Raw genomic sequence first — 26526 nt, 5'->3', positions numbered from 1 at the left:
TTCTCATTCATTCAACTTCTTAACATTTTCTGTATATTCTAGCTGCTAAGTCCCTGCTGGGTGCGTGATATTAAGAATATTTTTATATATTCTGAAAACGACTGGCGTTATTTATAATCTATGCATAATAGAGGCCTCTTACTAATCTGAGCAGGGATAAAGGAGTCTGATGACAATCCCTCCTTGCTCATCCTGTAAGCCCACCCTTCCTTCTGTGATAAACAGACTCCCACACAAGGATAAGTCCAATACTCACAAGTATAATACTACACAGGAAAAATCTTGAAACTTTTAAGCCTCAAAATTAGAAATTCTCACTCTGGATGCTATGCACAGAATACAATATAATCCATTGATTTAACTGAATAGAATGAATTTCCAATGTACCGATTTAGAGAGTTATTGAAGATATTGTGAACTTATTTGCAACACACAGTGAGATAACCTAAAGTTCACTTGGAATTAAGAAAAAAAAATGTCTTATCCATGGAACTCCATGAACATAAGTGAGACTGAAAACAGTCAGCAGCACTGCCAAGATGAGGACTGCCACCAAAGTGTCTTAATACAACACCTGCTCTATCTACCAAGTTCACCAAGATACAAAGGAGCAAATCCAAAGGTCGTAAATAGTTCCAAACTAAACTGAAAGTCTACAAGAAAAGCCTCCAGAAAAGGTTCTGTTCAAACTTATTTTCTTTTGTATCTGTTAAAACTGGTACACTTTTTGGCAGTGAAACTTGAATAGAGTTAAACTGTCATGACAGTTATGTAAGTGTCACCACTGAATTATATACAACACCAAAAGACAGTTTTTACCTCCAGGCAAAGTCCTGGACTACATTGAATTAGTGAGTGTCCCAAACAAGTCTTCTGGTTTAAAGTAATAGTGGCAGAGAACTGCATGATGACTCCTGCCATGGACTGAACTGCCCTCCACCAAATTCATATGTTGACGCCCTTGCCTCTAATGCAATGGTATTTGGAGATAGGGCCTTTGGGAGGTAATTAAATTTAGATGAGGTCATGAGGGTGGGATTAGTGCCCTTCTAAGTGGAAACACTAGAGAGCTTTCTCCCCACCGTCTTACCTCCACCCCCATGCTTATGCAACAAGGAAAGGCTATGTGAGCACACTGGTGAGAAGGTAGCCACCGACAAGCCAGGAAGTGAGCCCTTACCAGTACCCAATTATGTTGGCACCCGATCTCAGTCTGTTCTCCAGAACTGTGAGAAAATAAATTTCTGTTGTTTAAGCAACCCAGTACATGGTATTTTGTTACTGCAGCCTGAGCTGACTAATACATCCTCCAAATCTGCATTTGATGATTTTTACCTTTAAAACCATTAATGGTACTGTTCGACTATTAGGCAATGAAATGTTATCAGAAAGGCATGCTTTCAGATAATGTGGATTTATAGAAATATTGTCAGATAGATCAATGCAATATGGAAGAAACTGATTCTAAACCCTGGTTATACACAAAAAGTTCTTCAAAATACTGATGATTAGGTCCTATATATTCTTATATATAATTGGTCTGGGATGAAGCCTGGGTATTGAGATTTCTAAAAAGCTCAAGTGACTTTTATGTGCTGCCAAGGTTAAGAAACACTAATATAGAACACATATTTGGGGTGGAAAACTTCCAGTGAAAGGAGGCAGTTCTGACTTGTAATGGTAACAAATTTAAAAAGGCCACTCTACCATCCATTGGAGCCAACTAGTTACATACTTGTCTCTCTAATGTTCCCTGTAGAATTTTTAAAAACACATAGCCAATAAGTTCTATGGTATAAAGACAATCAATCCAGCCTCTCCTTGATTGTCTCTTATGTTAGATTTGTTCTCTCCCGAATGCTAGCAGATCTTCATTGAATTTATTTATAATTGCTTCAGGGGAAAGCTCAAGCTTTTAGGTTCCACAGAGTATCTATAGTTAACAACGAACAAAGTTAATTTGCTCAGGACTTTTAATAAACACAGGAATTCTGAATCTAGGTTGGGGATAATGATGGAGTGATACCCACACTTGGGCATTTTCTCTGGCTGTCCTATGGAATATAATTTCTGAAATTCACAAAGTGTAACATATATGCCAAGAAATGCAAGAATGGTTAACATGATTGGGAGGTTATTGTCACTCAAATGACTATTTTCAGGTGGATATAAATAAACTACTCATGGTAAGAAATACAAGAAAACTAATTTACATAACATTTTAAATGATACTTACAAATAGCACTTCCTATTCAATGAATTACATGGCTAAAGCTTGAAAGAGGTGGACAGAGATACTTCTTGCTTAGCTCACATTTCTCCCAGAAATGGCTAAGAAATAAAGACAACTGGAAGAAGTCATATACTAAGTACACTATGGCTATGCAATTACCTAATTAGATTATATAAGTAATGAGCTTTTATTTCTTGCTTAAATGTGATATGCTGTCTTTCCTAAAATTTCACTCCTGGTATACAGACTCCTAGGGTTTTCTTTCATAAAGAGTTTATCTGACTACTAATTCTCATGTCTTTACACCAGTAAACATATGTACCTGAGACTATCTAATAACCTTTCTTTGCTTCAACTGCGCCCAGGACTTGAAGTGCTATGGGTTGTAATTTTAGTTTCATATGGTCTTCAAACTCTTGGCAAACAGTTAATGAACTTGACTTAGCTAAAACAGAGAAGTTACAGTTATATTTAGTTACTTTGAGACTTTAGGTTGTCTGCCTACATGTTTTTCCTTCACTAAACTCTGCAGATGGAGTTTCAGGAGAAACAAAGGAAAGGTGACCACCAAAATACATTAAGAGATTTATTTTTTCTGGAGTTTTCACATTATGCAACCCAGGATTTTCTAGAGAAGCATTATTGATGTTCTGACACCAAGGAGGTATATTATGCTAAAAATATTTTTAAAATTTCCCTAACAGTATTTAAAAACCCATATATATTCTTTAATAGTTGTTTTTTAAAATAGAAAATAAAATAGGACAAAATATCACAAATAATTTTTCTAGCTAATGAATAGTTAGCAACCAGTTTTGTATAATACATATATATATAATGAATATATACATATGAATGTATCCTTAACCATGACCCTATTGGAAGTTGCCCATTTCTTTCTTAACTGCTACAAGTCTGGATAATTTTGATTATCTGATTCTGGGAGTAACAAAAAAGGATTAACATTCTTTTACAGAAAACTTATTTTCTTCCAATAAAGTCAATAAGGTAGAAAACAAAACCGTTGTGCCTTACAAAGGAGATAAGTAAAAAGGGGCCCAGCTCTACACTGCTGAATCTTTAACTCATAGTATTAGGGGGAAAAAATTAACATCCTCCTTACCTGCGTAAAGGAATTCAAATAGAAAAACCTGCTTCAGGAAGGGAACCTTAGCACATTCACCACAGCACATATAAATTAATTGTGTCAGACAGGGAGGGTCCAAGCAATTCTGTTAGCTTCCCCTCTGTGTCCTACTGTTTCTGAGTGGCCATGCAAGAATTAATTTGGCATGTTTGTTCTTTCTTATTTACCTGTAAATCACCTACTTTTCCTTTGACTTCCCAGACCCCTGCCTTTCTCTCCTTAGTCCAGATGGTATATAAGCCTCAATTGCCCAAAGTGCTCTCTAGTTTCTTAGTCTTATGGGAACTCCCGTATGTACATATGTAATACACTTGGTCATTTTCTCCTGTTAATCCGCCTCATGTTAATTTGAGTATTAGTTCAGCAAGAACAATTTAGAAGAGTAGAAAGAAAATTATTTTTTCTTCTCCTGCAAGAACTTGCCTTAGGCAAACTCCTGGAAATTTGTTCTTTGCTTTTTCAACTTTTTATTCACATGACCTCAAGCTACCACTGGCTTTCTTCACCCTCCTCCAGTAAACCCTACCCTTAAATCTTTCATTCACACAATGATACAAGGGCTCTATAACTGTATAATTTGCTGTTAAGTTCCCAGTGTTTGAGTTCTCACATGGATCAAAGCATAAAAGTGCAGGGAAGTACTTTTCAGGCTGTTCTAAAATTTCAGGTCCATTTCAGCAGCTAGCAAAGCATATATTTTACACATAACTGTATACCCCAGAAAATAATTTGTCTTCCACAATAGCACAGGACCTGTCTAGCTAGTCAGAACTAACATGTTGCTTCCAATGATGCCATAAGGTTTATGTGCTTTTTCCTCATTTCATATATGAGAAAATTGAGGCACATCACTTCAAATGAACAATTTCCCTTTACCCCACACTCCTGTAGCCTATAGTCTGGCTAGTATCTCCCAAGTTATGGTTTGAGGACCCTGCACATAAAAATCGCCTGAGGATTTATTTGAAATGCACATTCTTAGGCATCCTTCAACCTTTAAATCAGAACTGTAGCCACTGGGGTCTAGGCATTTGAGGTCATTCCTATGTAAACTAATGCTTGAGAATCTCTACTATGTCAGCAGTGCTCTTCACTTTCAAATTCACTTTTATAATCCAGGTTAGTCATGCTCAATGCTATATTCCTGCCCAGAGATGAAAACTAAAATGTTTCTGACTTCTAAATTTTCAGGTTTGGGGTGTTTTTTTTTTTTTTTTTTCCATTTCATCTTTGTAGACTTAAAGTTTGTTTAGTGGTCTTAATTCGGTCTCCCAAAGAAATAAAACATAAACAAAAGGGGAGAAGCTGAGAAGAAGGGGCAAGGGCAGAAAGAACTGGGTGTGTGGGAGGGCAGCTGGAACACCTAGAACAGCAGCTAGTTATGGGATTCTTGGATAGAATGTGTAAAATCACTGGCTTCACACAGCCTGCTGTCCTTGCTTTTGAATGCTGTGTTGTAAGTGCAGTTATTTTGTTGCTGGGCAATTAATGCTATGAGAGTGACACCCACATAGCCATTCTAGACTCTACCTTCCCAGCTCTTCCAAAATGAATCTTTTTTAACAGCTGATGCTATGTGGAGGGCTTTGGAAACGAATTAACACTTGGCTTCTAATTTGGTTCTACACATTCTATTTTTCATTGTGTCCTCTCTAAGTGGGGAAGTGAAATATAAAATGTTGAGTTTTAATTTGTTTTTATTCCAAAATAGAAAAAAAGGAGGGAAAGAATGGTTAGGAACTGTATCTGTTGTTTTTTACAGTTGACATAAACTGATAAAATACAAATTTTTTCAGGTCAATGAGAATGTGCTTTCTCGAACATCTCATTGTGGTGAAGGAAACTGTGGGAATATGTCATCTAACTGTAAGAAACAGTAAGTCATGCATACATGAAAGTCTTAAACTTGAACCTCAGAACTGGAAAAATAACTTTTGATATAATTAAAGAAGAGCAGAAAGTACATGGTTTAATAAAAGTTGGTCCACGCACCTGCAGCCTCTCTAAATTCAAATACTGTGTGTTCCAAATTTCTTTTTCACTACCATCCTTTTTTTCTTCCAGAGGACAAAATGTTTCTTCTCATTGGGAAAGATTATCTTCCCAATGCATCTATAGCTTCAAAACCACAGGCTGATTTATGAACACAGATGCTTGTCAGCATAGGTCTGATGTGTATAAAACACTGGAAACAACAGAGGAGGAATTAAACAAACAGATGCACTGATATGATAAGTATTATTAGTCCTTGAGATCATGTTTTTGAAAACTACCTAGTAATATGAGAAATTGTTTATGATATATGTTAACAAGAAGAGGCAAAATGCAAAAATGTGATTCTAATACTTATATATATCTATATCTGTATTTTGATGTCTATATGTCTACATGTCTAAGTCTCTATATACCTATTATTTATGTTGAATATAGCAAGAGCTCTCTGAGTATTCTAAATTATATACAAAATGTTAGAATTTAAAATATGATTTTAATAATATTTAATTAAAATTTAATAACAGTTTGTATGTTATAATTTTATAATTTTTTTAAAAGTTGACTTTAAAAATCAAATTTTAAGCCTTAATATTAGAGCTATAATAATAGTCAGCCTCACTATTAAAATTAGAGATTATTGTTGCAGAATTCCTGTGAGAATGTTTTTTCAGATTTTAATAAATAAAAGATGAAAGCTAACCCCTGTTGACTCTAGTGACATGTAATCATTATTAGAAATATAGAACAAAAATATTTATTCTTGCTCTTTAACCTATTTCACAATAAAAAATTTCTGTACTGTGCTTTAAACCTTAATATCCATTCAAAACATTATGCACAGTCTGTATTTTTAACTTGCTTTTTTAAAAAGTCATTCCAATCTTGAACACTGGTGAGATTAACTTGAACTAGCAAATGTTCCCAGGCAGTTTGTCTTCACATCCCGAAAACGAAACCTGACCTAGGACTTGGTCATGCAAAATGTCAAACTCAGCCAATTAACTAAAAAAGTGAAATACTCTACTTGGATATGTTTCTGAAAATAATCTCACTCTCCTTAGGAAATTACAGATTATTTATTCCCTTACCAGTATAGTTTACAATTATATTTGGCCACAAATATGTTACTCTCGTCTTTTTATTTCACTGTTCAGGGATCTGGGAATCCTTTTTATTTAATCAGCGGAATCCAATAAATTGCATATCTGCCTCCCTATGACTGAGAGACTCAAACTTGACAATCTATTTATCAAAACAAAGACATTCAGATTGCCAGGGCACGATACTGTGATATGACAAGAAACGTGTATATATTTTGGTTTTTATCCCAAACTCCTAGCCAGAGCTCCTAAATCCCTTATAATTTCCTAACTGATAAGAGTAATGGAAGCATTTTTTTTTTGTTATAGTATTGGGTTTTTATTCTCAGTTCTTGCATTAGTGCTGGGTGATAAAGGCGAAAGGAAAGTCTTTTGTTATTTAGTTTTCCTTTATAAAGTGATCCTTTTTAAACGTGTAAAGAAAATTATTTCACTTACTTATTAAAAAATCTTTCTATAGATTTCCATTTCACCTAGAACAAAAAGTAAATTTCTTATGATAAGTTATCGGACTGCACAGGATCAACTTCTTTAATCTCATCTCTGAGGACTCTACTCATTGCTTACTGTATTTCAGCCACAAAGGTGTTACAATCTTCAAACAAGCTAAGTTTGCCTCTCTCAAGGCCTTTGTTCTTGCTATTCTACCTGCAGTGTGCTCTCCCCGTATGTTAGGCAGGGCGCATTTCTTATCATTCAAGCTACACCCAAATCTTATATCCCCAGGAAAGAGATGCGTATATCTCCCCCACTTCCCTTACTAACATATTAGCACATCAACCCTTACCACTCTTTGCAATTATTGATATATTGACTGCTTATTGTTTACCTGCTCATCAACAGTAGTACAAACTCCACAAAAGAATGGACCTTGTCTGTCTTTTTCACCTAGAATAACATCTAAGACATAGTAAACACTCCAAAATCATTTGCTGAAGGAATGAATGAGATAGATGGTGACTGTCAACTTTTTTCATCCTTATACGTGTATGCCACTCCTTCCCTCAAGAAGGATTGGCTTTCAATATCTTTTCATCTGAGCCGGCCTGATGCTTTGCTGTTGACGGTTGGTAATCCGTGAACCTGACATTGTGCAGTTCCGGGCCTAGCCCTGAATAGGCCTTGTAGCTTCCACTCTTGTCTTTGAGTACTGAGGTACTCCTTGAAGAGTCCCAACAACTGGCTAAAGAGAGAAGCCCTGAAGGATACAAGAGTGCACAGAGGAAGAGAGAAGCTCAAGCAGCCATCAGTCGCTTAGCCTGCCCAGTTTAGGTTCCAGACTTTGAATGAAGCTCCCTTAGATACCGCAGCTGCACTGGATCCCGGCAACAAACACCATGAAAGAGGCAAGGTGTGTCTGCCAAGTAATGCCCAAAGGCAGAATCTGAAAAGGTGGTTGTTTTTTTAACCAAAAGAATTTGGAGCGGTTTCCTATGCAGCAACAGATGCATGAAATAGTCACTGGTACCAGATTGGGTGCTGCTACAACAAAAACTGAAAATACATGTATTGGCTTTGGAACTAGAGAGAGTCTGGACAGTCAGTGAGGAGACTATTAGTAAGAACTGGAAGAGCAATGAGAAAATTGTTATTAGAGGCTAGAAAAACGTAACTGCTTATAAAGCAGTGGTAGAAAAATCAGCAAGACTATTAACTCCAGTAACTCAGAACAGAGCAAATGTTCCTGATGAGGCTAAAGAAGGAACTGTTCAACTTTGGAGAAAAATTTAGAGAAACTATAGTGGCCCCAGTAGTAAAACATAACCTGAAGGCAAAGACTTTTTTAATTTTATGATGGGTGTGGCTGCAAAACCCCTTGTTAAAAACTCTAGAAGAATTAAAGCAGCACCTCATAGATTCTCTCAGCAATATGAAAGGATTTAGAAGAATCATGAGATTATTCTATAGCAACCTGACTCATAGACTGAACATGGAAGGGCCTGACATGGAGATGAATGGGTGTGACTTTGTCTCAGCAAGTGAGTTATAATTCAGATGATAAAAACCAAGGTTTTTAAAGGAACTTGGAATAAAAAAGATAGTATCAGCTCAAAATGAAAAGAAACTTAGGACTTTCAACTTTTTATGGGCAGTAAATAGGCTGAGAAGCTACTCAACTAGAAATAAGGGCTATGTTTTACAGAAAAGGAAAGAAGTCTCATAAGGAAGAACCAGAGGCTACATCAAGCCCTCACAAGGAAGATTTCCCAGCCCCAGGGGAACGGCCTGACAACATGTGTCCAGCAGGATTTCCCAGCTGCTGAGGAGAGAATCTGCTCACAGCCTTTACAAAATAACAGATGTCAGTTTTTACTTAAAAATGAGAAAACTAACTATATGAAATAACTGTTTTTAAGATGTTGGACAACAAATAGTGCAAAAATGTGACCTCTGAGAGTATGGAATTTAATGAGGTTAAGTCTACTGATTACTTCGGCCTTGCACACAGAGGCATCTCCCAGACCCTGGAGTAGGGACGAGGGCTTGAAAAGAACAGTGGTCTCCCTGAGCTAAGGAGACAGGAGCTGTAGTTTGAGGAGGTAGAAGCAGCTGGAGGAACCTTTGCAAAAAAAATAAAAAATTGTTTTTGAAATCTACTTATAGGTCTTCTTGAATCTTTGGTCAAAATACCAAGTCTTTGGTCTGAATACTAAATGAGCATATGGAGGGTAAAACTCCACAGGGCTAAACAAAGAACAATCACCACGGAAGGAACAATTACCAAGAATATTATTTTGTATGAGTTTCAGGTGTACAGCAGAGTGGTTACACAGTCATCTGTTTTACAAAGTGATCCCCCTGATATTGCCAGTACCCACCTGGCACGCTGACTCTAGTTTTAAATTCATTTTGCTACCTCTATATTTAATTTTTTTCTCTTGGAGAAAACTTACGAATCTTCATAAACTTCTTTTACTACCTTTGTAAATAGATAGGATTTAATCAATTAATTGATTCTGCCTTGTTTTTCTATTTATTATTTCCATTTATTATTATATAAATTCATATTTTCCTAAAATTTTAATAACTGTACATTATTTTGTTATGTAAGTGCACTGTCATACTCTACTGTTGGAAGTAATAGATTGGTGTTCATTCTTTACTATTATAAAAATTATAATAAGCTACTTATCACTTAAGTTCTTTCCCACATACCTAATATTTTTTTAGGACTGGAATTTCCTGCTTAAAGGGTCTTAAAATATGTCCAAATTTCTTTACAAAGACTATAATAATTTGCATTTTTACCACCGGGTGCCTGTCTCAGCATATCTTGCCAGCACTGAGTACCAAGACTATTCTATCCACAAAGTCCAATACTGAGAAACTCTCCTAAAGAAAGAATCCAAAATGGAAAATATTTATGCGTACATATATACCCACTACATTATTTATAATAGTGAAAAAAGCCTCAACAAAAATGTTCAACAATACTGATATGGTTATGAACATATGCCTGTAGAGTGAAGTTTTAGATATTAAAAATTATGCTTACTACAGTTGCCAAGGATAGAATATTAAGTTAAAACATATTGAAATAAAGGACATCTTTCAATTATTAATATGGAAAATCTCTGCTACACCATGTTAAATTAACAATACTAGGATAAAAATTATTTTTTTATGCTAAATTAAGAAAAGGAGGTAATTCATAAAATATTAACAGTGCTTGACTCTTAACTCCCTTTACATGTTCTTCTCTGGAACTTCCATTATTTCCTGAATTTCACCATGTTATACTTCTTGTTTCTTTGTAAATTTATTCTGGATTAATTTGGACGTATATATTTAAAATATAATGCTTTTATTATTATATAACAAGTAGTTATTTTTAATTACATTGCTGATGTCCTAATCATCAATATTTTTAACATCCCTTAGCTGAAAGCATAAAAAAAAAATCAAACAAGAGAAGACTTCTATTTTAAAAGTTCATTTTTCCGATGTTAAATACAGTCTTAATTTAGAAATGTTTTTAAGGTAGGCCCTGGCTAGTGTGGCTCAGTTGGTCGGGTGTCATCCGTGTACCAAAAGGTTGCTGGTTCGATTTCCAGTTAGGACCCATGCCCGGGTTATGGGTTCAGTCCTGGTTGGGGTGCTACAAGAGGCAACTGATCGATGTTTCTCTCACATCAGTGTTTCTCTATTTCTCCATCTCCCTTTCTCTCTCTCTAAAATCAATAAAAACATATTTTTAAAAAATGTTTAAGGAGTTAAAAAAGGATAGAAGTGAACAGACATCTAAAGCATCAAATCTTTGACTGTGCAACTTAATAAAAACAATCCCTATTTGTGTGACCAGGTAATTCATCACCTAAACTGTGAGAGCATCAATTACAGCATCTTGGCTCACTGTATCCTTTCGGTTCAGATTGAGTTTCTCAGTGACGGACGCTTCGGAAAGTCTTAAACTCTACCTGTCAAACGACGGCTTCTCTCCGCAGTCAAAGGCATCCTGGAGCTCCTTCACCAGGTTGGCCTGGCCTGGCAGTCGGAAGAGACCCTCTTCTTTCAGCCCCCTCTGTCGGATGAAGTCCACGCACTGCTCCACCAACATGGGAGCCAGGCGGTTCCCGTATCTCTTCTCATAACGGACAGTATCTTCCAGTTTCTGCCCAAAAATGCCTGAAGAAAAAAAAAATCATAGTGGATTTAAGAAATGTATCTCTTCCTAGTCTGTTACTTTCTTTTAAAACTCAATGTAAAGGAAAAACAAAGATTGGCACTTTAGCAAGCATTTAACATTTGGTACCTCACATTATTACAGGATCAAATTCAAGAAAAGTGTGTTGCATGTTCAAATTATGTAAGACCCCAGGATGTGTGGGGAATTATTTTAAATTCTAAAAGTGAGTAAAATAGCATACCTTTTTTGTGCTCTAAAGTGATGATAACTAAACTGTACCTATGTATGTCATGCAACGTATCTGCATTTCTCTCATTTAAAATTCAACGCACTTGTGAGGTAGGCACCAACCACCATTAGACCATTTTATTGAGGAGGAGACGAAAGCACAGAAAGATTAAGTAATTTGCTAAATGTCACACAGCCAGGGTTTGCTGTGGGATTCAGAGTCAGCCTGCATGTGTAACACAGCAGCTATAACACAGTGCTGCGTAGTGTGCACAGTGGCTGAACACTGAGCTACAGAGGAAGAAACCTGCTTCCCCATCTCAGTTCCTGTCATCATACTAGGGTGGGCAATTTCTGCTGAGAAAATGTAAATTTATGGGAAGGTCAGAAAAATAAAAGGCGAAGCAAAAAACTATGAACATTTAGTGAGCATGCTGCCCAAGGAAACTTTTTTTTTTTTTTAATGTAAAGAGCTATACCTACTTAGAATATGATATGTAAGAGTTACAGTATGTAGACAGTAGTTACATGTACTTAGAAATTCCTGTGGAAAATCACAATTTCTCCTCTAGATCTAGTCTCATTAAGAATGGTAATAGATATATATTTTCTATTCTGCAGCACTGGAAATAGAATGTCCCAAATGTCTCTAGCTTGCAATGGTAGGTGTGAGCTAACCTCCTGTATGAGAATTTTTTATGAGAAAAATGAGGGGGAAAATTATTTTGTTGTTGTTTTTTTTGTTAATCCTTACCCGAGGATATTTTTTTCCTTTTTTTTTTTTTTTTTTTTTGAGAGAGTAGAAGGGAGGGAGGAAGAGAGAGAGAGCAAGAGAGAAAAACATCGATGTGAGAGAGACACATCGATTGGTTGTCTCCCACACGTGCCTCAATCTCGGCTGGGAATTGAACTTGCAGCCCAGGTATGTGCCCTTGGCTGGAATCGAACCCATGACCCTTTGGTGCACAGGCCGACACTCTAACCACTGAGCCACACCGGCCAGGGAGGGGGAAATTATTTTTTAAAAGCTGTTTCATTTATGATTTTCTTTGAGAGAGCAGTGAAACTTTAATTTTTAAAATTAACAAAAAAGAACAAAGGTTATGAGCTACTCCCAACTAGCAGCATGGGGAAAAACACACTGGTGAGTAGATTATTAACAGGAATATTCTCTGTTATGTGAGTCTGCAAACAGTCCCAGCTAAGTCCATTTAAAGTCCCAGTGAGGTTTCACGCTCCCTGATAAAATCCTGCCAGCATTTCTGGGTGACGACGGTACGTTGGTGTCATAAAGCATCACCCAGGACATGACTTTTCATTGGACTGAGAAAGCAAATCACACAGGCGAATCTGTTGTATCTGTGGGAGGCTCTTTCAAGTGGAGAGAGAGAGAAAGAGAGGGACAGGGTGAGGGAGGAAGGGAGAGAAGAGAGACATCTAAGCAGCCTTCAGGGTTTGTGAGGTTCCTCCTGTACTGTGATTTATACACCAAATAGATAGAGGCAGCCAGTGAAGTTAGTGGACGTGATCAGATAAATATATTCAAACTCCATTCATGCTAAATATGAATAAACAAATACAAAGCCAGGCCTTCTTGGACTCTCTGTGCCCTGTCACTTTTCTCTCTGCTCCTAGTAGCCCAGTTAAGTGTAACTCTGGCTCAGCTGGTCCCTTTCTGTCTTCTTGCCCACCTACTGCAATTTGGCCTCTGACACCACCATTCCACTGGAAGCGCTTTATCTATAGTCACCAACAACTTTCTAGATGCCAAATCACTGACGGCCACATTTATTTTTGTAATACTTTATGCCTCACTCCCCTTAAAACTATCAGTCTTACTCTTCTTCCTGACACCTCTCACATGTCACGCAATTCTTGCCTTCCAGAATACTCTTCCCACTCTCCTTGACTATGCTACTTGCTATCTCTTCTCGGAAGTTTTCTGGTTCTCTGGTTATGTCCTCAGCCCTGTTTTCACCTTACTTGTCACGATTCCTTTGCTGGATTCCACTTAATTTCACTGCATATCAATTATTTCCAGATTTGTCTTTCAATTTGGGCCACTCTGTGGTCTCTAGCATTAAATTTCTAAGTGCCCATTAGAACCCTCAACAAGGATATCTCAAGCTCAAAATTCCTAAAACGGGGTAACTCATCTTTTGTTCAGAATCTGTTCTACTTCTTATAATTCTGATTTCAGTTATCAGTACCAGTTATCCACCGCCACATCATGGCAGTGCCATCTGAGAGTCAACCTAGATTCCTCCTTCCTTCCCTGCCCTCATTTACTCACACGTTGGTCCTTTCCAAACTCATTACTACTACAAGAGGCTAGACCCTCAATATTTCCTAAATGACTTTTTGAAGAGTCCCCAGTCCAGGTAAGTGCTGCCATAGTGATCTTCATAATATTTAAATCGGATCAATCCACCCTTTTGCTTCATTACTTCCAGCGGTGCCCACTGGCCAACCAAACTCCTTTCCATGAAACACAGTCTCTACAGTGCGATCCCTGTGGTCTTCCACCACGCAGTCAGCAACGCTGACGTAGCAGCCACTGCGTGCCAGGCCCTGTGCCATGTCCGCCCTCATTCCTGCTGCTTCCTCACAAACAACGTGCTCTCTAATTATACTGAACTATTTGTTGTTTCCTTTTAGAAGGTAGGTCTTGCTACCATGAGTCAGCCTAGAACAGTTATCCTGTAAGATTCAACTCATGTCATTTCCCGTGCTAAGTCTTTATTAACAGTCCTTCACCCCCACCCCAGATGCAAAGCTTGATATGTTTCTTCTTTGATTTCTTTCTTTTTTGTTTGTTTGTTAATCTGAAGATATTTTTTTCCATTGATTGTTTTTAGAGACAGTGGAAGGGAGGGAGGGAAGAGAAGAGAAGGAAAGAGAGAGAAAAACATCGATGTGAGAGAGACACTGCCTCCTGTATATGCCCTGACTGGGGCTGGGGACCAAACCTGCAGCACAATTACAATGCCCTTGACGTGGAGTTAAACCTGCAGCCTTCGTTCGTGGCATGGGCCAAAACGCTAATCACTGGGCCACCCAGCCAGGACTCTTCTTTGATTTCTTAACACATTGCTGTGTAAGTATTTACTTAGATGACTACCTATACTGAACTAGTCCCCCACTAGTCAAAAGAGCAATGCGCTTTCACAATTATTATATTAAAATAATTATTTTACATTTTTTATTATTATAAATAACATTGAAAAATAGCTGTATACTATATCTCTCTTATGAACTTCAAAGAGGCTTAGGTAATTCTCTAAGATGCCAAAGACACAAGAAATAAACCGGGATGGCATCAGATCTCAAGGATGCCCAAGATTCACATTACATTCTGCCCTGCTGCTCTGATCTGAACGTTTCTGTCTGTCTAAAATTCCTATGTTGAAAACCTAAGGCCTGAGATGATGGTATTAGGAGGTGGGGCCTTTGGGGAGTGATTAGATCATGAGGGCAGAGCCCTGGTGAATGGGATTACTGCCTTTATAAAAGGGGCCCCAGAGAGCTCTCTCATTCCTTCCCTTTCTGTCATGTGAGAATACAACAAGAATTTGACAGTCTGCACCCTGGAAGAGGGCTGTCACCACAATGCAGCCATGCTGGCCTGGTGTCAGAGTTCTAGCTGCCAGAACTGTGAGGCAGAAATTTCTGTGCTTTACAAGCTACCCAGTCTCCGGCATTTTGTTATAGCAACCTGAACTGACGAAGACACATAGGCAAACTTTCTTGCTTCTATTCCTGGGACTTAATACTAGAGAGAGTAAGGATTGAGTGTCCCTTAAATATTTGTGGAATTAAGGAGTTCATTAAAGTAAAGTATTTCACCTCCTTAATTATAGGAAATATGTGAATAACTTCAAAGTAAAATGGAACTCATTAATAGTTCTCAGGTTGTGGCACTGATATCTATAAAAACTTGAAAATAAAATTAAAAATCCTTGATTTGCTGATGAAAAGCCAGAAGCTTAAAAACTTCTTGGTTATTGCTCCAATATTTTGCTATCACTTATTTTTCAGAGTCCCCTACCCCTCCCTTCCTATAGACCACAGAGAAAATTTGCTTTTATTTATCCCTCTGCTTACTGGAACCCTGGTAACAAAATAAGACTTGGTGGCAGCAAGACTGTAATAATTTTCAATTAAAAATGAATATTTTCCCATGGTAAATGGACAAATCAAAATAAAAGACATCCAATTTAACATCGAAACAAAAACAGCCAAAGTTTACTTCAGACTGTCATTAGCACTTTCTAAGTAGCCAACAAATCTTATATGATAGAAAACTTAACCCAAGGAACCCAGAATCTGTAATAACCAGTAAACATTTGACAGAAGTTTGACTTTTTGTAGTCAGAATGGGGAAGGAAGGAGAAAAATAAAGGCCTGGAAAAATTATTGTAATAATGTAAACACAGTGACCCAGTGGCCTAGGTCTTAGACCAGCAGAGTAATTACAAACACCATTTACATCTGGGTACAAGCCATGCAATTTACATGCATTTTTTTATTTGACACTCACAGATATTCTGCAAGGTTTCTCTTCTACACATAGATTCAGAGATGCTAGGTGACTTAAGGTCACACATTTGGCAAGTGGCAGATTGGGGGTACAAATACAGGTCCATATAATTCTTAAAGTCTTCCTCTTCCCACTATGTTATGTTAATTCAATTCAGACATATTTTTCAGACCACTTTCTTATGATCATATAGGAGACAGTGTCTTTTTGTAACTTCCAAAGATTAAATCTGATTTCATGTAGTTCAGTGCCTTTGCAAATGAGCCTATATTCAGTCCTTTCTTCATGGGCTCATTAGATGTTGCCCATAATTTGGTGTAGTGCTTATCACAGAGTAATTACTTATTTATGTTTCTCTATCCCCAAGGAGTCTGTGAACTCATCCCCAGCATCACTTGGTAGATGCTCCATAAAACTTAGATATATGAATTAATGAGCTCCTCATTTATAGCACCATATAAAATTATATGGATTTGGATAGTAGCATTCAGTTGAACAAATCAATTTCCATATATGTGATTACAATATGCACAACATACAATAATTTTTAAAGAACATGTTGGTTTTATCCACCAACATTATAAAGACATTTTATAGTCATTCTTATTGCTTATAGACTAGCAGGAAAAGATAGATAAGAATACTACTATAATTCACTAGTTTACCTTAAATCTTGGATCCTTAATTGAACAGACCTATTGCTATTCTTCACTTTGGGAAGAAATAAATACTTATCTTTTCTACTACAAAGGTACATATAGCATTTTAAGATGGCTATGAAGATAAGATGGCAGTGGCAACATATACAAAATATAAGGTAAAGCGTAAAGAGTTTAATTCATGCTCATTAGATTCCAAAATAGAGCCAGAGGCATGGATACAGGGAAGAGACTGACAGAGCTCAGAAGAGAGGGGGATGGGGGAACCAGAAGGTGAAAGAAGGTGGAGAGATTAGCCAAAGAACATATATGCAGAGCCCATGGACATGGACAACTGTGTGGTGAGGGCCAGAGGGTGGGGGCGGGGGCTAGCTGCAGGTGCGAAAATGGGGGTAAAATGGGGGACATCTGTAAAAGTGTCAACAATAAACAAAAAATATTTATCGTAATATAATGCCCCCAAAAAGAGTGTTATGAAGAAATGACAGCCAGCAATGTCTTGAAGAAAAGTAAAGTTTGGACGACAACAGAGCAGAGAGAGCACCACAGCAGGGAGGGCACAGTAACCGAAAGCAAAGAGGTGGGTGGGGCAGGAGACGTGTTTAGGGAGAAAGGGTGGGGCAGTCTGGGCAGCTGGAGTTTATTTTTTAAGGAGTGGTTGGAACTGCGAGAAGGTCTTGATAATTATATGAAACAGTCAGGACTTCCTTTGGGAGCAGCAGGGACTCGAGACAATGTTCAGCTGTGGGCTGAGGAACCCTGTCGGACAGCACTGCTCAGGGGCACCTGCCGGGCAAGGCTTCACAAATGGACAGCGTGTCCTAGGAGTCTGTGAACAACGCTGGCGATGGAGAGGTGAGGATGGATGCTGTCTTGAAGAGCAACTTTTTAGGTAAAAGTAAGTTGTGCGCATGAAGCCCTAAAGACACAGAGGACTAAGGCGATGGGAACAGAAATGGAGCTGAGAGTGTATAAAGGAGGAAGAAGCTAAGTGGTTATATACAAGGGGGGAAGGGAGGAGCACCAGAAAATGAATGATGACATGTCTTTAAGAACAGAGCAACTCAGGGCAAACAAACAAACAAACAAACAACAAGCTAAAGTTAGGGTTTAAAATTTTACTTCAGTCTGTCCCATGATGACAAAAACCTTAAACCAACTAGCCTATTACAAGTAGAAATTAACACTAACATTCAGGACCCCAAGTGTTACACGCCCCCAGGTAATCTAATCAAAAGATTGGTTGGGCTTCGCATATTAGATACCAGTCTTAAAGAGGTAAAAAAAAATAAAAAAAAATTGTAGTTTCAAAATCAATAGAGTAAAACACATTGTAATCTTTATCTCACCAGAACATAAATTCAGAGTACCACCATCCCCAGCTTCCTGCCTAATCCGTGTTTCTTTTTTTCTAGATTTTTAAAACCACTGGTAAAACATTTTCAGGGACCTTTATTAGTACCTAAGTAAAGAAAGAGATGAAAAGGGCAGGAAAGGGCAGAAGAGGTCTGAGAGAAGGGAAGCCTGAGAAGTTAGCGTGGCTTTCACAGCACGCAAGCTGCAATACCACCAGGGCTCTGGAAACCTGAACTCAACGCCACGCTTCATTCCGGGTGCATTTCTAAAGCGGCGAGTCTCCTTCCGGCTGCCTACCCTTGACAACAGTGAAAAATATGCTCTAAACGTGGACCAGGAAAAGCAGACACGTCGCCGTTCTTACTTCTGGCACCCTTCCACGGTGCCTGTCCCTCCCTTTGCTTTCACTGAAATGACTGAAGCTGATGTCTCCCACAGGCTGGGGAGAGGAGCTCAGAAACCAGGTCCACTTCTCCAGCTGCTTGAGCACCCAGGAGATTAAACAAAGCACAAAAGAACCTGTCTTCTTAAGATGGCATGGTTTGGGAATCCAGGATGGAAAGAAAAGTTCATCCTTTTCAGTACCAGACCTTAAATAAAGCCGTAACCCCCCGTGCTTCTCGCCGCTGCTGACCTGAGCGACGAGGGCAGCAGGCAACAGCAGTGCAGCAGCCAGAGCCCCTTCCCTCCCAGGGCGCCACCGGGTCACTTAACTCCTGCAGCCAGTGAGCAGAGGGAGCGGTGGGCACTGGCTGGCTCTAGGGAAAGAGAAAGAAAACTTCCAACAGCTGAATGCTTCCGGCACCTCCTCTCCTTCGTGGCTCCGACACAGAAACCAGAATGCAGCTTTGTAAATCAAAAATCTGTTCATCCTTGACTCAAATGCTGAACATTCCTCAGATTACTTCGACTTTGTGGAGGAAAGGACAATATTTTAAAAACAGCCCACAGGAGATGATAGATAGAAGCTGTCCCCACTCCTGTTATTGCCATTTGCCAGCCCAGGGGAACTCTCTGTGCAGGCAGGGCCTCCGAGGCCTTGCTGGTATTTGAGCAGAAAGGGAAGAAGGCGAGGGAACAGGGGTGTTGGCCAGGATGCTTGAGGGTCTGCCCGACTCCACTATTACCGGAGAAAAGGTGGAAAAGATAATAAAGGCCTTGCTCTGGGCTTCAAAGATACATTAATTGTCCCCAGAGCATCTCATGTACAGATGAAGAGCAATAACCGGGACAGGTAGATTGTCTCTAGTGTTTGGATAAGGCCGATTTAGTTGCTGAGGCGTGGGGTTACTAGGAAAGGGAATGCCTCGTAAGCAATTAGCTTCTAGTCTTCAGCTTCTATCATGGTCTATTTCTTTACCAATGATGCAATCTTACAGTAACCCTAATCTGTGCTCTATAACCCTGTTCTGAAATCTCTATAATTCTATAAAATGTGAGACATGTACATTTTATTATCTTTATGGATTAGAGAGGAATAAAAATGAACACCTGAATTACTTGCTGATAGTATATGCTAATGATCTTAGCCAGATCTTAGCTGCTCTAAGGGAAAGACTCAGAAAGAACAGGGTTTAGTTTTAAAAAGTTTCCACTACAGTTTTCTTTATATATGTGGTTTTTCTTATTTTATTTTATTCTCATTTTTGTTGTCAGTTACTAAATAGAGAGGGTTAATAGGTGGCAGATCACATAAAAAAGGGAGAAAGAACTGACCTTAGATGTTAGTCAGATCAGCTCCTGATTAAATTAGCTCATTGTACATGACATTAAAATTATAATTACCTAGTTCCAATTTAGATAATCATTCCATTTAATTATTCCCATTTTAAAGCAAAATAAAATTTTAAAATATTTTGATAATCATTTTCTAAAAACATTCATTTTACCTTTGCTTTCCTCTTTAACTCTCTCTACATCAATTAATTCAGAAATGCCTTGGTTTCTTTTATTGATCAATTGTTATGCTTCCCCACCCCTTGTTCCTGAGAGTTCAAAGCTTTGGCCTCTCCCAATGCCACCTATTTGGAAAGTCAAGGTGACTTCTATTTCTAATCAGTGCTATTGAGTGTGGCTGAAAGCCTCCTGTAAAGGTCACTACAAGTAACCCAATTATTAACATTTTCTCAGCCGGGGAGGTGAGGCAAACACAGGCAGCTAGAGCCAAACCCATAGGATGGGAGAACAGAACGGGGATTTGAGAGGAACCCATTTCAGTCGGTAACGACATGGCTGCTTGATCTGGGTCTGGGAACAGCCCAAGGTAGTCTCGGCCCCTCCTGTCAGGATGGGGAGCCCAGCTTGTTTACTTCATCGGCCACTCAGTCCCGCTAGAGCCCCACCATTCTTTAAGCCCCACCTACTAGCCTATTCACAGTCATAAACAGATCAATTTGAGCCTTGAAAAATCAGCCTAGACAAGCAAAGACGCACACAAATCACTGCTGCAGTTCTAATCTCTTGGTTTCCAAACTCCCATTTCAATTGAGCATAAACAGACCTTAAAGCATCAGAGAATACATGCAAATTTTTAAAGAAGGCATTAATATATCATCTACCTACCTTTCCGAAAACTAAAGCATCGTTTGATTCTTCTGTATGTAGTTTTAGGAATGAAAGGGGTTGACGCTAAGGCACCTGCGGGGCGTCCCCCCGTATTTCGGTCTTCAGGCATCATACAGGCCCAAAGTTCCGAGCAGTTCCAGCTTCCTTTAGGACCGGCCTCTGCGCCGTACCCCAGGGCCACTCCTCCTCATGTCTGTTTATTTCTTGGGTTTGAAGTGCTGATTCCTACAACTCCAAGGTTGATGTCCTCTAAGTCCCCAAGCAGGGCTAAGTTACCGCCTCTCGTTTACTTCTTTTTGGCAAAAAACAACAACTTCCCCCCCAAAAAACACACACCTTCCTTTTCTCTTGCCTAATCCAGAGAGTTTTTAAGGTTTTCCCTTTTTAAAATTTCTGCAGACATTCCAAAATGTCACAGCAAAAAGAACCGCAGCAAGCAGGCTGCACCTCCCGGTCAGGCAGCAGGAATTGCTTTTTTTATTAAGAACTGTCTTCTCGGCTGGAGCTGGGGGGATCGCGAGTCTTCTGGAAAGGTCAGCAAATAGCCATGTGCAGGGGGACAGAGCAATAATGACAAAAGAACCCTGAGGACCGTCCTCGCTAGCTCCTTTCATCTGAGCAACAGGGGAGGCAAATAATGGCCCCTTCTCCAGAAAGCACTTCAGTGCATGACAGGTTCTTTCCAAAGGGCTCCCCTGTTCTGTTCAGAGCACCCCTCATCCTTTGACGCTCTCTGCAGGTTTCTCCTCCCTTCTCCCTTCTGTCTTCAAACTCCCGGGGCTCCCGAGGGAGCCACACGTCAGAGCGGCCGCGTGCCCATCCCGCAGGCTCCTGGGGTCCCGGAGGAGGCAGCTCTGCGGGGAGCTTCCCTCCCCTCCGCCCTCGGCTCCCTTTTCTCAATGAGAGCGGCGGCGCTGGCGGGGCTGGGCTGCCTCGTCCCTGCTGCTGTGGCCACCGCTGCCTTCCCCGCCGCCGGTCACATGCAGCAGGTGCAGTCACAGCAGCGTGCGGGGAGGAGGGCGGGGGCGACGCGGCGGGGGAACCCCTTTCCCTGCGTTTGACTTTGAGCTGACTTCCAGGCTCGTCTGTGCAGCACCTGTACCCCGGCTGCACGGGCCCCCCAGAAATCTGACAGCACCAAACCACCCCCGAGGGGCCACATGTTCGCCCCTCCTGCCTGCCTTTCTCTTCTCAGACCAGATTTTGTAAAGCACACTTTGCATTGAACCTGCTTGTGAGAGCTGATTTAAATGCTCGTATCATTAAAACGTGCTATGCGTGTGTGTTTGTATGTTTGTCTGTGAAAAAGAAAATACTTTAAATGTGGTAACAAGGAACCTGCAGGTATAACTGCAAAGCAAGTCAAATCAACTCATATGCATGCACATTTATACGTATATATATTTCTCTGGTTATGGTTTCAAAACCACTCCTGTTTTCAGCTTCCTCCCCTGCTCTTGTGGGCACCCTCTGCACCCCACTCCCATGTCTAGCAACCCCCTCGGTCCCAGTCACTGAGCAATTGACTCCCCGGGTTAATCATTCACCCACCCGGCTGCTCCCTGAGCAGACCTGGAATGCCAGTGCTTTAACCCCAGCCCACCCCAAGGCCTCTGCGCTCCTTCCTGCCATCAGGAGCTTTCCAAAATTGTGAGGAGTACCCCAAAACACTCCCTTTAGAAACATCAGTACCCTGATTAGCATGCCCAGATAGGAATATGTTGTCACCGAAGGGATCATGCCTTCTTATGCACGCGCCATGGTTCAAACACTGTTCTTAGCTCTGTGTCACAGCATGCGGCTAGGAAAATAGGAAGTCACACAGTAAAATTCAGTACTTCCAAGACAGTGGCAGGGCTGGGTTAGGAGGCACTTGGCCAACAGAACACTTCGCTGACCTCAGCACTGGCAGGAGAGAGCACAGGGAATCACAGGACTAGAGCTGCATGAATCTTAGTAAAAACAGTTTTGTCCAATTTTCTTAGTTCACAGCTGAGGAAGCTAAAGGTGAGGGATCGCTTACCCAAGATCGCATAGCAGGTCTGTGTCAGAGGCAAGACCACAGTGCCTCTTAATTAACCCCTGCTTGCCCACGAGCCAATTATTCATTATGAGGATTATTCACATTCAGCACATTTACTGCCTTGATGGGTTACTGACTCAGCTCTTTTCATAAGGAGAAAGAAATATATAGAAAGAATCCGATTTTTTAATATGTTTCTATTGATTTTAGAGAGACAGGAAGGGAGAGGGAGAGACAGAGAAACATCGATCGGCTGCCTCCTGCTCACCTCCTTCTGGGGACTGAGATGCAACCTGGGCATGTGCCCTAACAGGGAGTTGAACCGGTGACCTCTTGGTGCATAGATCGGTGCCCAACCAACCGAGCCACACTGGCCAGGGAGAACCTGATTTTATTCGTAGATTAGTTAGGCTAACCACTCAGGTCTCATAAACAATTAATGGCTTCTCCCTCTCCCCAGAACCTGGGCGAGGCACTTCTATATGCACTGCTTCAAAAACAATGGAAAAGAAACCCAGTGTAAAACAAAAACCAAAAATAAACAAAACAGAAACAAAACTCCTAAACTTTTCCAAAGCTAAATAAATATTTTGACATCCCAACTTTTAGGTTTGACTGTCAGGCAGAAATGATGTGACTGTCAGTCAGCATTGTTAATAGGGATCCACAGTTTATGGGTGGTTTAAAGCAGATCACACAAAGTTGAGGTATCTACATTCAATACCAAACTTTGTTATCAGGCTAGGCTGTTAAGAGAGGAGGGCTACTTCACCATTCCATTGATTCTCTTTCTCCATCTGATTAGTTGTTGTCTAAGTTTTCCTTATTTAATAAAAAGAAAAGCTCTATTTTTTTTTTTTCACTTAACAGTTTTTAATTTCTAGAGATTGTAAAGCTAGGTAAGCTCCTCAGGTTTCCCCTCTATTTTAATCAAGTGTCTATTATTGGAATGGTAAGGAGGGAATATTTTACATGTATGTACAAATTGAACAAAGCTAAGCTTAGGTGCCTCATGAAAAACTTTAACTTTTAAAAAACACAGGTTGTGCCCGACTGGGCGTGGCTCAGCAGTTGAGCATCGACCTAGGATCCAGGAGATCGAGGTTCGATTCCCAGTCAGGGCACATGCCTGGGTTGCAGGCTGGATCCCTAGTCGGGGGCGTGCAGGAGGCAGCCGATCAATGACTCTCATCATTGATGTTTCTATCCCTCTCTCTCCCTCTCCCTTCCTCTCTCTGAAATCAATAAAGATATTTTTAAAAAACAAAACAAAAAATAAAAAACAAAGAAAAAACCCCACAGGTTGTGAAATTGCCATACAGACAATGAAATGCGCTCTCTGTAATAGACACATTTAAAATGTATGCAACAGATGGCATACAGAAATCAATAAATCAGGGAGATATGTCTTACAGATGCCATTTAATCAATAATGACAACAATCTTTTGGTGGAAGGAAGGAGGTTGGAAGCCAAGAGGTCTTTATTTGGAATTAACAGGGTCATAGGTTCCATACAAAGATGGGGGTAATGTGGTCTCTTATGTAAGGTACTTATGCCACTTCAGGAACTCTTTAAAAGCGCTTCATTGAGATATAGATTTCCCCATTTAAAGTTTACAATGAGATGGTTTTTAGTATACCCTCACAGATACGTGAAACCATCATCACAGTTAATTTTAGAAAATATCATCACCTCAAAAAAAGATCCCATATCTTGGGCTATTTCCGCCCCTCCCACCCCCTGTTATCCTCCCATCCCAGCCCTAAGCACCCACTAATCTACTCTCTGTCTCTATAGGTTTCCCAGTGCTATATTTAATATGAAAGAGATCATACGATATGTGGTCTTTTGTGACTGGCTTCTTTCACTTAGCATCATAATGCTTTCAAGGTTCATTTATGGTATAGCATGTGTCAGGACCTCATTCCTGGGTCGGGCTGACTAATAATCCATTCCATGGACAGTACTACAGTTTGATTATCCACTGTCCACTGATGAAAATTTCAGTGTTTTCACTTTTTGGCTATTAGGAATAATGCCGCTATAAATATTCATGTACTAGTTTCTGTATGGATATGTTTTCTTTTCTCCTCAGTACATACCTAGGAGTGCAAACACTGGGTCCTGTTGTAACTATGTTTAATTATTTTAGAAATTGACAGACTGCTTTTCAAAGCAGCTGCACAATTTTACATGTCCAATGTGGGAGGGTTTTGCTTTCTACACATCCTTGCCAACACTTGTTACTATCGGACTTTTTGATTCTAGCAATCCTAGTGGGTGCAAAGTGGTATCTCACTGTGTTTTTGATTTGCAGACCCCTAATGATGAATAACTGTATACCGCTTTTGGATTAAGAACCTTTTCAGGTGATTATTGGTCATTTGTGTATTTTCCTTGGAGGAATGTTTATTTAGATTCTTTGCCCATTTTTAATTGAGTCAAACTGGATAAAAATTTTGATTTGTCTTTCTTATTGAATTGCAAGTGTTCAGTATATATTTTGGACACAATATATGATTTGCAAATGCTTCCTCCCATTCTCTGGGTTGTTTTTTCACTTTCTTGATGATGTCAATTCAGGTATTTTTAAAGGAACTGAAAAACTCTATTCATTCTAATCATCACACTTTAGAAAAATCTTTTGTTTTTCATATAATGAAGAATATACTATCAATGAGGCATGGACTTCTAATTGTGGCTTTTTGTTTGCTTGCTTGTTTGTTTTTACTCCTACAGTAGAAGTAAGACATCACGTTATTGTGCTAAAAAGGCAGGAGGAAGCTCACAGGTTAGAAGACCTGGGCTTTCTTCGTAGTCCTGTTATTCCCAGTGTCACACTTGTCAAATGAATCCTCCGCCCTGGGTCTTAATGACCTAAACCATTAAGTCATAAAATGTGGGGCTGCCCGGCCGGGCGTGGCTCAGCGGTTGAGCGTCGACCTAGGATCCAGGTGATCAGGGTTTGATTCCTGGTTGGGGCACATGCCTGGGTTGCGGGCTTGATCCTGAGCAGGGGGTGTGCAGGAGGCAGCCAATCAATGACTCTCATCATTGATGTTTCTATCTCTCTCTCACTCTGCCTTCCCTTCTCTGAAATCAATAAAGATATATTTAAAATAAAATAAAATGAAATGTTAAGTAAAATCTTAATATGTGAGATAAATAAAAGGGTTTTGAGTCATATAAATTTATTATTTGAAACTCAAATTTATAATATTTCTTTAAACTTCAGTCAGCAAGCACAGGGGAATGATATTAATGCAAACATTTGAGACCCACGAATATGGGTGGCAGTTGGAATCTCCTGTCAATGTCAAGATTTAGTTCAGTTCTATATTTTGTATTAATTTTAGAAAATTCTGATGGTTAGATAAATCACAAAGGATTTCTTGCAAATTGAATGAGCAATTTAAAAGCTTGCTTTGCCATAATACTCTTCACTTAAACAAAGAGGGCGGAAGATTTATTCTTTGGAGCATTGTTTCTATTATAAGTGCTCTGTGCCAAAAGATCTCCCTTTAAAAGTAAATTTGAATCAAGCATTTGCAAAATCCCTAAAGCACAGTCTGTAGGATAAAGTACATAAACCTATCATCTACTAGAGTATACCCCCCAGGTTCATAAATTTGAAGATTCATTGATAGCCTCTGCCCAGTACCACTGGAATCATTTATGATACTCCTGGGCTGATGGGACCTCTTATGGTTGCTGATTTTGTGAAGCTTACCGAATCTCATTCATTTTTCTGGAGGAAAGGACAGACAGAAGAGGAGGGAAGGGAGAAAATAGCAGACTAGATGGAAATAATCCCTCAACAAAAATATTCAGCAGATATTAAGGATTCTTCTGAATCAAGGAGCCACAGAAATCTCGTAACAGAGGGTCTCCTCTGTTTTTCGAATGTTTTAGAAACAACGGGAGCTTTGAAAAGACACGTCCTCAGGCTCCCTACAAATCCATGGCCCTGGAGGTAACAGCAAGCCTCTAGCAACGAAGTATGGATCTCCCATGGAGAGTCACGTGAGGCCCTGGGGTGGGGGCCTCATCC

The 26526-nt window shown here is 39.6% G+C and overlaps 1 protein-coding gene across 5 annotated transcripts in view; it reads right to left on the bottom strand.

Moving 5' to 3' along the window:
* Nucleotides 1–26526, bottom strand: part of ARHGAP24 (Rho GTPase activating protein 24) — a 625501-nt gene that overhangs the window by 28755 nt on the left and 570220 nt on the right. For 4 of the 5 annotated variants that reach the window (XM_081130578.1, XM_081130577.1, XM_081130581.1 and 1 more), the window contains one exon: nucleotides 10894–11101. In XM_081130578.1, coding sequence (XP_080986704.1) covers nucleotides 10894–11101 — 208 coding nt within the window. Of the gene's footprint in view, nucleotides 1–10893; nucleotides 11102–20447; nucleotides 21429–26526 lie in introns of those variants that run through there. The other variant, XM_081130579.1, reaches the window with a different exon arrangement.

This window comes from Miniopterus schreibersii, assembly GCF_964146895.1.
Source record: "Miniopterus schreibersii genome assembly, chromosome: 1".
Classification (NCBI taxonomy): domain Eukaryota; kingdom Metazoa; phylum Chordata; class Mammalia; order Chiroptera; family Miniopteridae; genus Miniopterus; species Miniopterus schreibersii.
This window is presented reverse-complemented; position numbering and strand designations above follow the sequence as displayed.